The 9,845-nt window shown below is 41.3% G+C and overlaps 1 protein-coding gene across 2 annotated transcripts in view; it reads left to right on the top strand.

The window, feature by feature from the left end:
* Window positions 1-1,550: 1,550 nt before the first annotated feature.
* Window positions 1,551-9,845, top strand: part of RUNDC3B (RUN domain containing 3B) — a 57,842-nt gene continuing 49,547 nt past the window's right edge. For both annotated transcript variants that reach the window (XM_076331584.1, XM_076331583.1), the window contains exons 1-2: window positions 1,551-1,840; window positions 8,627-8,742. In XM_076331584.1, coding sequence (XP_076187699.1) covers window positions 1,737-1,840; window positions 8,627-8,742 — 220 coding nt within the window. In that variant the 5' untranslated portion in view covers window positions 1,551-1,736. The remainder of the gene's footprint in view (window positions 1,841-8,626; window positions 8,743-9,845) is intronic.

Here is a 9,845-nt window from a genome sequence, read left to right as displayed (position 1 = left end):
AAAAAAATCCACCCAAGGAAGATGAAGCTTTACCTTAGGGAAGGCAAAACAATTTACTTACCATTTAATATAAAGTTCAATGAAGATAAAGGTTAGTTTAAACTTACTCAGCTACATGCCGAGTGAGGTGAGAATACAGCATATCAAGTAATGTACGATGTCCTTGGAAGTTTTGGTAAGTGGTAGCAACTTGAAACAATTTATGAAAGATCTTCTGATTAAAAAAAGAGAAACATTTGTATGTTACTACATATGAAAACATGGTCATCTATGGAAATCTACTGTTTAAAGTTCCTATGTCAACACAATTCCTCTTCAGGCAACGTAACTGGCAGTCAATAACTGGACACAGTTCCCCATCTGATAGCATCTCTCAGAAATAGCTTCATATCTACAAGTGATATTCACTGAGGAAACCATCATCCAGTGGGGATTTGCATGTCAATAAGTAGAAATTTTTATATTTCATGAATAGGAATGGATAGCTTAGAGTTTAACAGACATTTAGGAATATCATACGCATAACTCGGTAGAATGAAGAGTTGTGCCATAATTTATGTCACCATTCATCCTTGTTGCACACAAATAAAGTTATTTTCTGAAGCGGAAAGGGAACTTCCTCTGAGAAAGGAAGGAAAACAAATTAATCCATACAGCTTCACATCTCCCCAACTATCTGGCCAAATCCACTCCTTCACACCCCACAAAACACAATTAATTTACTGCTAGGTTTTCTTCAGAAGCGTTGAATCATCCCACCTTCCAGTGACTTGAACTTCATCTCATTCTCTTGTACAACTTGACACGAAGGCAAAGCCCTATACCCAGAGCTCTTCTAAGCATGCTCAGAAATCACGCCTTTGTTTTGAGCAAGGACAAATGCCAGTACTTTGGTTGCAGAGTGGATTATCATTTCATTTACATATTCCCACAAGTAGGGCCTCTAAAGGTTACATATGCCATAAAGCAGCATCTAATGCTTCAGAGCAGTTTTAACTCTAAGCCTGGCACCACCACACCATACAACCAGAGAAGTTCTCGCATCCTAGACAGCAACTCGCTAAGAAGAGAAAGAACTGGCAACAGTCAAAAGAAGCCTAACAATTTCACAGACGCTTAGAGGGCTACAGGACTCACTCGGGGGCCCTGAACTCCACAGACACGTACCGAGTGAGAGGACAGGAAGGTGAATGAGGGAAAGGGACGTTTGGCAGAACGGGAGCGCAGTTAGTCTCCCACAGACGCCCTCCTCCGCACCTGGCGGAGCGCTCCCCCTTCCTCAGCCGGGAAGGCGACCTGGCGACCACGCCGCCCTCCCATCGCCTCAGGTGCCGGCGCCTCGCCCGCTTCCCGACGGCTTCCGTCAGCGGCGCGCGCCCCTTTGAAGCACCGGCCGTCGGCGGCGCGGCGCGGCGCCGCGCCCCTCCCGCGCGCTGATTGGCTGGCGGCGCCGGCGCTCTGCGGCGCTGTGATTCCGAGGCGCGGTGGCTGCCCGGCTGCCGGCAGCGGGGGGGGCCGAGCCGGCCCCGCCGCGGGGACCCCGGCGCCTCCTCGCCCGACCTGCCGCCTGCCTCGGGGCGCTCCTCCCGCGCGGACCGGGCGGCGGGAGGAGGAGCGGGGAAAACACGGGGGCCTCCTCCTCCGCGGCCGGCGGCGGGCGCAGCATCCCCGAAACCGGGAGGCCGGGAACAAAGGCTCCGCGCCAGCCCCGGCGGCTCCACCTGCCCCCAGCGGAGATGGCGTCTCTCGGCTTGGGGGGGCTCAACGTCTCCGCCCGCAGGAAGAGCGTCCCCTCTCGCAACGCCGCGGTGGAAAGGCGGAACTTGATCACGGTCTGCAGGTGAGCCCCCGAGCCCTGCCTCGCCTGAGGGGACCGTTCCTCTCGCCCTCCCGCCACTCTGGCCGCTGGCAGCCCTGCCTGAGGGGGCCGTTCCGCGCCCCCCCCCCCCCCGCCCCGCGCAGGTGACTCGCGGCCCCTGCTCGTGGCGGCCGCTCGGTGGCGGGAGCGCGGGCGGCAGCCCCGCCGCGGCCGGCGGCCGCCCTGTCAGGGAGGAGGCCGGGGGGGTGCCGGCCTCCGGGGGCACGCAGCGGCGGGAGAGGGCAGCCTCCATCCTGACTCAGCTCCTTCGGGAGCGTTTGCGTGAGGGGCGTTCACGCGGCGGCCGAGGGGCAGGGACGCACCTGGCAGCGCCGCCGGGCGCACCGGTGCATCGGGGCGTTAAATGGTCTTTGGGGGGGCGGGGGGAGAGGTTTGTTTTCGGCACCTTGGTTGTGTTCCTGGGCGAAAGGCGTGTGCCGGAGCAAGGCAGGGCAGGCTAAACTCTCAGCAATGTTGAACTGAGGGTTTTCATCTTCGTGGAAATAGAATTGGTGTAGCGTCGATTTCTCTTACGTTGACGCCGTGCGGCCGCTTTTAAAATTTAGACTTAATATATATTGGACGTGAAGTGAAACCTAAAACTGTTCTTCCAAGCTGCTGTAGAAGTGTCTAACCGTGTGTTCTTGCTAACGCGCTGGTGCCGCAAGAGCAGTCCCGAGGAGGCTGCGTTCAGGGGATATTTTTATCTCCAAAATCTGGATCAGGAGATCCGCAGTATAGGCTAGATCTAGTGTATTCAAATTTTTTTTAGCATCTTGGTGCTGAGCTTATGCAAGCTTAATAATGCTTCCTCCTATGGCTTTCCATGTAAGCGTTTCCACTGCTTTCTTTGTTGAATTCATGCAGCATTTCCAAGTGTGCAGTACTGACCCATTACATCATGGCAAACTTTTAAATACACAAATAGGCTGGTAGCAATGACACCGTTAGTTTGTCTGTTTCAATTGCTAATTTTTTAACTTATCAAACTAATTTGAATGTCATCTGGAGAAGGTCTTCAACAGACTCATATGAGCTATGATATGATTTTAATTCTCACAAATTTTAATAATGTACCAGGACAACTATTAGATAATTTTGTACGCTCACCTCTTAATGCTGCAGCAGTATTTTGGAAAAAAGTTTAGGATCCCATATTCTTTTTTTTTTTTTTGCTTTTATTGTACATTGTTAATGGGTTTTACAAAGTGTAACTGTATTATCCGGCTACTGAAAGGAATTTGCTTCAATATTCCTTCAAGTCTTAGTATCTGGGTTTCAGAGTAGCATTGATACTATTCAGTCTTTTCCCAGGCTTTTATGCTTATCTCTACTATTACCTGTGAAAAAGATATGCAAAACAAAACATAGAAAAAGAAGATTTTTATCAAACTTGCTGAAGCAGATCAAATAGAAGAAACAGAAGTTCTCAGTTTCACTGTTGCTACAGAGATACAGATATTGCCAACCTGCAGGCTTGGGAAAACACCAGTTTTACCAAGGAATAACATAATTGTACAGGATATAAACATTTCTTTTTAAAGGAGTATATTGTATTCTACAGGGCTTGCTATTTTTTTCTGCCTCCTCATTTGAGAGGAACTCTTCTGTACTCTGTGCTGTTACATTTTATTTTTTAGTTTGTTTATTTCATGTCCTTGTCCTGCAGCTGAAATGATGTTGTAACGTATTTAAAGATGCTTAGAAATCAGAGGGAATTCAAACACATATGAAACAAAGAACTACTACAGAAACTACTTGAAATTGGTGTATTTTAATTATTTTCAGTAAAACAATTTAATTTTGCTATATCTTCACAAAACCTGAAGTTGCTAGTTTTTGAATACACCTTAAAATTTGGAAAGGATGAAGAGGAAAAAGGATTTGCATTATTATGATGTGCATACATTTATTTGTATTTTTATTGTTCTGCCAGTGTAAGAGTAAATGTTTAAAATATTTCTGAGCTTTACTGTAGTTGTTACACATTGTCTAATATTGAAAAGTGTTATTTGCTAGGAATAGCCAAATTATTATCAAACCCAGTAAGATAATAGTCCTTTTCAATCAAAATCCTATGAGAATGTGAAATATTTCTGGTAAAAATAGCTCCAGTGAATTGATTCAATTAAATTTGGTTGATATGTGAACGTGAGAAATCACAAGGAAGATATTCTTCTGAATTACCATCTGTTAACAGTCTCTGACGATTTAATGAACTATTTTTGTCAAAGCCTCAATGTAGCAGATTTTTACTTAATAGTTAAACCAGGCTTTGGGTTTTTAGTCTTTTCTTACAGTAATGATATCTAACTCCTCATGCGGATGTGGATAGTTTCTTGTATTTACAGCTTTGGAAAAAACAGTTTGTTTCCACTAAAATGTTGAGTGGCAATGTAGCCAGGGGAGGTAACGTAGTTACTTAAGTTCCATAAACCAGCTGCATGTGAAAATAGTTAGTTACGTTTGTGTAGCTGCACAATGTTGATTTAAATTGCAATAATTTTTAGCATTTTTTTGTTTGAATAAGTAATATGTGTTCAAAGCTCTATCTCTCTCCTTACCTTTTTTCCTTGAAGTTTGATGCCTTCTGTTTTCCAGTAAGTGGCGCTGGGATTTTGAGGTTGTTCTTTGTTTGGTTTTGTTTTAATCTAGTCTTCCCTAAGATTTATAGATCAAAGATCCATATAGATACAGAACCACCAAAAAAATAGAGACAGGCCTTGGAAGTGAGGGTCAGAGCTTAAACACAGAATGTTAACACAGAATTGAACAACTGTCAGGAAATGTATTTTTAAAATAGTGATTTTGCTAATATGCATAACAGCTGTTGCAGTCACCCTTAGCTGAACTGTCTGGTTTCATGTCCAAGCCATGTTCTCCAGCATAAGGGATATGAGTTCATAATCTTGGGGATTATTCTATATTAATAGTTTACGTTCTTTAAATTGGCATTTTAGTGACATCTCCCAAATTGCAAGCTAAATAAATTTGACAGAATCCTTCCATTCTTTTGAAAACTGAGAGGAGCAGAATCTGACAGTGAAAAGTGACAAATTCATATAGCAGTCAAATTTTCTGCCTATTTGGTTTTTGATTAGAGGCTTGTTGCTGTTTTGGAAATAAGCCTGTAGACCTGGGATATATCCACAAAAGGTTTGGCTTTGGTTTGGAGATAGTCAAGAAATTTGGGAGACCTTTTTGTGCATCATGCAAAACAGTGGAAGAACCTACCCCAAAAAGATTGCTATATATCTTTCGTATTCAAGAATGGCTCCCTCTTACATAATTCAGAATGTCTTTTTAAGGTTGGAGAATGCTACTGTTTCTACATCTTTTTTTGGCTCAAGCAAGACTAGATTCGTGACAGAGAAGAATATGTAAGAATCTGAAAACATCAGAGTTCACGAAGGTCATTTAGAAACACTGATATTGGAGTCTCTCCAATGGCAGTTACCGTACCAAAAAAACCCAACCAAACCCACAACAAAACAACCCTATTGTTGCAGTGACACAATGGGAAATGATTGGATAAAAGACATTTTTTTAAAGAGTCTTGAAGCAACGGGTATTGGAGCTGTGTTATTCGTCTGCTCCTACAGTCCACCAAAAAGTTCATCTTAGAAAATTTTAAGGTTGTTTTCAAGCCACTTTACTTTCTCATGCCCTTTTGTTACAATTTCTGTTAACCTCTGAAGTGTAGGTAGTCTGTTGCTCTAGAGTGCAGTGCTGCTGTAGTAGCCCAATGGAGAGAAGATGAAGTTGGGAGCAACAAAGGGAGACAAGAAAGCTGCTCTAACTCTACCTACTTGGACATTTTTTCTTCATAGCTCTTGTGCACTTTAGACCTGACCTTTTCTTTCTTGACTTTCGGTCCCCAAGTGGTTCCACATAACTGCGCAAGAGCATGAGCTTTCTTTGCTGGGGGGCTGTACGCTGGAAACAACATATGAGGCATCTTTCATGACTGAGTAAAATTGCTTAACCAATGCTTACAGTGTAACCTTTTTTCAAAGGCATCACTTCTACATACCTTAAATCCTTTTTCTAATCTGCATGGTAGGCATGGTGAAGTATGAATATCATGCAAAATGTGTTTGTGGCTTTTAATTTACACTTAGAGATATGTTTGCCTCTGTAGTACTGGAGAAAGAAAGAAAAAAAACAGCATAGAGTATTTGCCTAAGCATTTTTTTAAATATCCAAAAAAATATTTCTGGTCAATCAAATTTTGCCTGGTAGCACTGTTATCTTCCTGGTCTATGAAAATAAGGTGTACATACTCACACTCCCTGTCAGTTCTCCTAAAAACCAATTTCAGCCAAACTTGACATAGCTATAAAGGTTGTTTAGGTTTTTGGTGAAAGTGTGGAGTAGAGAGATGGAAATTAATATTTCTATGGAGAGCATGGTGGTAGTAATATGAGCACTTAAAAAGATCACCATTAATGATGATGAGCTGTTAGACTGTCTTTTCTAATCAGACCCTAGGTATTTAAAAATTGTTCTATCCTTAAAAACTAGATATCATGTTTTTTCTTCAATTGAATTGCAGAATGCTTTAAAACTTAAAAAAAGAAATTACTTATCAATTACTTACCTGTGATTTTTAGAAGTGTACGTGAATTGCTCTTAAGTGTTTTTTCTTGAATATATCTCCATTTCTGGGTATGTATCCCATACAATATTAACCAGTGAACTTTTAAGCAGGACACTGAATACATGAGAAATAGGCACAGCTACATATTATACACTACTTTGTTTTGCAGTTTATGGATGATAGTGCTGTGATCATGTGTCTGAGTTTTAAGATGATATTCCTATATATAGTCCAGTACATTACACTGCTAACTCACTGTCTCTGTTGTGTATGTACCCGTGAGTGATATGCTGCACCTTCTCATTTTCAGATCTGCACAGTGTGGGAGGAGTCGTCTTGTTACAGTTAATACCAACTTGGTCATGGCATTGCTATATGCATTTGTTTTTCAAAATTAAGAAATTTTATAGATAATTTCACAGCTTTTGTATAGCTTTGAGGAAAGAATCATTACTGCCATTAGTGTAGTCAACAGCAATGATACTGACTAGGTAGAAATTTACTGGTGGGCATGCATGTCTCTCACTTACTCAAAATTGGTTAAAAATGTGGAGGAGTTCAAAACTGAGTCATAACTTGGCACTGCAGAAGCAGCTTCCTCCCCCACCCTTCTCGCTCCTAATTCCTGTCCTGCCAAAAACACTACAACAATAGAAGCCTGCAGGAAAGGTAGGGTGGGGAATCTTTATTCAGAAGTTGACTTAGTATAACACAGTTGAGTTGAAACTCTTGAAATATGTATGTCAGTTCAGTTTGAGCATAATTATTTTCATTTAGTAAATGAGCATCAGAGGCTGTGCTGACTCCACTAAGGATGCAGTTAAGTTACTTTTACAGTACAGAGCATTTGAAAATAGTACTGCTGGTTTAAGGAGTCTCATTCCTGCCCATGCCTATATAGTATGCCGCTTCTGCAGCTGTGCCATAGAACTGTTTGTGTTGAGATGCTGTGAAGCGTATGTATTATGAATGTATCCATATTTAAGATTCACTCCACCCTTCCTTCTCTCAAGTACTAAAAATCTAGATCAGTTCATAGTGAGCCCCATAAAAAGTGGAACTGGCACAACTGAGGGAGCAGTGTGCTCAGGTATAGGGTCTGGGATGAGCAGGCAGAGTGAGAACTTCCCAGGCTGGTACTGTTGAAGTTTGGGTGATGTGAAAACTATCGCCTCAGGCTTTAGTATGGCTCCGTTAATACAAATAAGGATTGTTGCAAAAAACACAATAAATGCCTCAGAATAAATGTTACTTTTGAAGTTGAGGACATATGAAACTTGCCTTGAAACTGAAAACTGAAGAACAAGGAGCAGAAAGGAAAATAAAAATAGATTAGGATTAAAATGGAGAAGGCAGAAGAAAAATCAATTTTTGTCATGTTTCTTGAGGTTTAAACTATCTTCTGAATAAGAATGAAATCGTGTAAGCGCAGGTGTAACTAAACACAGCTAACTGGCTAATTGACTAGTTACATCTTGTCTGCTTTTTACAGTGGCTTGATTCAGCCTTTCCAATTTCAAATGTTAGATCATTTAAATTGATAGCTTTTCTGGCATAATAATGAAGTAATATGATGCTGAATAGGGATTACCCCCATTCACAGGGAAATCAGCCTGTCCAAGTTAATGCACAGAGTTAATAGTGCATAAAAATTCATTGTTTTATAATGTGTTTGGATTATTCTTGCATTAGGATGAAATTACAGTGTTCTTATAATAGGATAAAGTTTATACTTCTGATTCTTGGTCATGGATTTGGGGAATAAAAGGAGCATTGAGCGAAATGTCAAGCAAAAATCATGGTGTTTAGGATTACAAAGAGAAATTGATGCTAGATGCTTTTGAGTGCTTGTTTTTCTACAGCTTTATTAAAATAATTTAGAGAAGAGGAAAATAATTAGAAAATAATTATCTCACTTCTACATAGAAAGTGTAGGGATTTTTGTTTTCTTTTTGTTTTTAAGGCTTTATGCCTAAGACCGACAATGATGATTGTATTTCCAGACTATTTCTTGATGTGGTATGTGTTTGTGTTGCTCTGACTGAACTTGAAATCATCAAGGTGGTTTTCTGGTTCTTCGCTTGTTTGGTTTATACAAACTACTGTCCTGCTATAGAGGACCAATAGCTATCCATATAATTTATGATTGTCTTGTGCTTTTGCTCCAGGTTTTCAGTCAAGACTCTGATCGACCGTTCCTGTTTTGAGACTATAGATGATACTTCCCCTGAATTTAATAATTTTGCAGCCATTCTGGAACAGATTCTAAGTCATCGACTGAAAGGTATGTTAATTACCTTCCTTACTGGTGATGTTTTTGCCATGAGAATTTATTTGTATGAAACCAGTGTACATCTGTAGAAACTGCTTGATGCTGAATGAAAATGTTGGCTTTCTTTGTGTGTCTGTCCCTTTGCTGTTGCCTTCCTGATTGTTTGCATTACTGTGGAAAAGTCAAGGAAACGTTTTTTGTGAAACATGTTTCCAATGTTCTTGTTGGAAGCTGCCTCGGCTGGTAATTAAGCAAGTGGATGTTGCCATGGTGCTGAGCTCTGTCTGCTTTTCTGCCTTATGATAAGGCTGTGTCCTAAGAGTCTGAGTCTGAAAGACAATTGTGTTTTCTGCTTTAACAGAAGCTATAGAGAGCATATCTGTGGTGCTGCTCCCTTTTCTTTCTCCCTTCCCTGCTTTTGTTGCCTTCTTTTCCAGATACTGGGTTTAGGTCCTTTCATTCCCGTCCCTCCACCCCCCTAGTGGGAGCTGGTTTTTGCTACTGGAATGTAATGGATCTGGATTAAATTGCTTTTGAGAAAGGTCAGTTGTTGATTCTCCTCTTGTATCGGAGTCAGGTGTTGTTCTAATTCAAGAAAATGTCCGTTTGCATTTTCTGATTGTTCTAGAGGAAGCTGCTTTGCTAAAAGAACAGAACGCACCTTAGCAGTAACAGTTGCTAGAAAAGGACTTTGGAAGCTTCTCCTCATTTCTCAGTTCTGTGTACAGTTTCTGAAATTATTTGAGGATTATGAAGGACATCATAATCATCTAAATATAGATGTGTAATATGACAATCTACTCCTTTTCATACTTTTGCTTTTTAATATTCATAACTAAGCTTTGTGAACAATATTGTATGTAGGCTGACATTTGAGTAGCACAGTTACTACCTGCTGTCATTCTGTCAGAGAAGGAAAAAAAAAAAATCACACAGTGGGGTAGGAACATAGTGTTTGTCACATTGTGACAAAGATTATTGGAGTGATTATGGGTACTTAGCAACTTGAGGCTGCAAGGAAATTGCTCTGTTTTCTCCTTCTCCCCCAGCTTCAGTGATGTTTGAGCAAAAATCATTATGATTCCCCCCCCCCCAACATTCTTTTGCTTCACAGT

The sequence above is a fragment of the Aptenodytes patagonicus genome, chromosome 2, assembly GCF_965638725.1.
Source record: "Aptenodytes patagonicus chromosome 2, bAptPat1.pri.cur, whole genome shotgun sequence".
NCBI lineage: Eukaryota > Metazoa > Chordata > Aves > Sphenisciformes > Spheniscidae > Aptenodytes > Aptenodytes patagonicus.
This window is presented reverse-complemented; position numbering and strand designations above follow the sequence as displayed.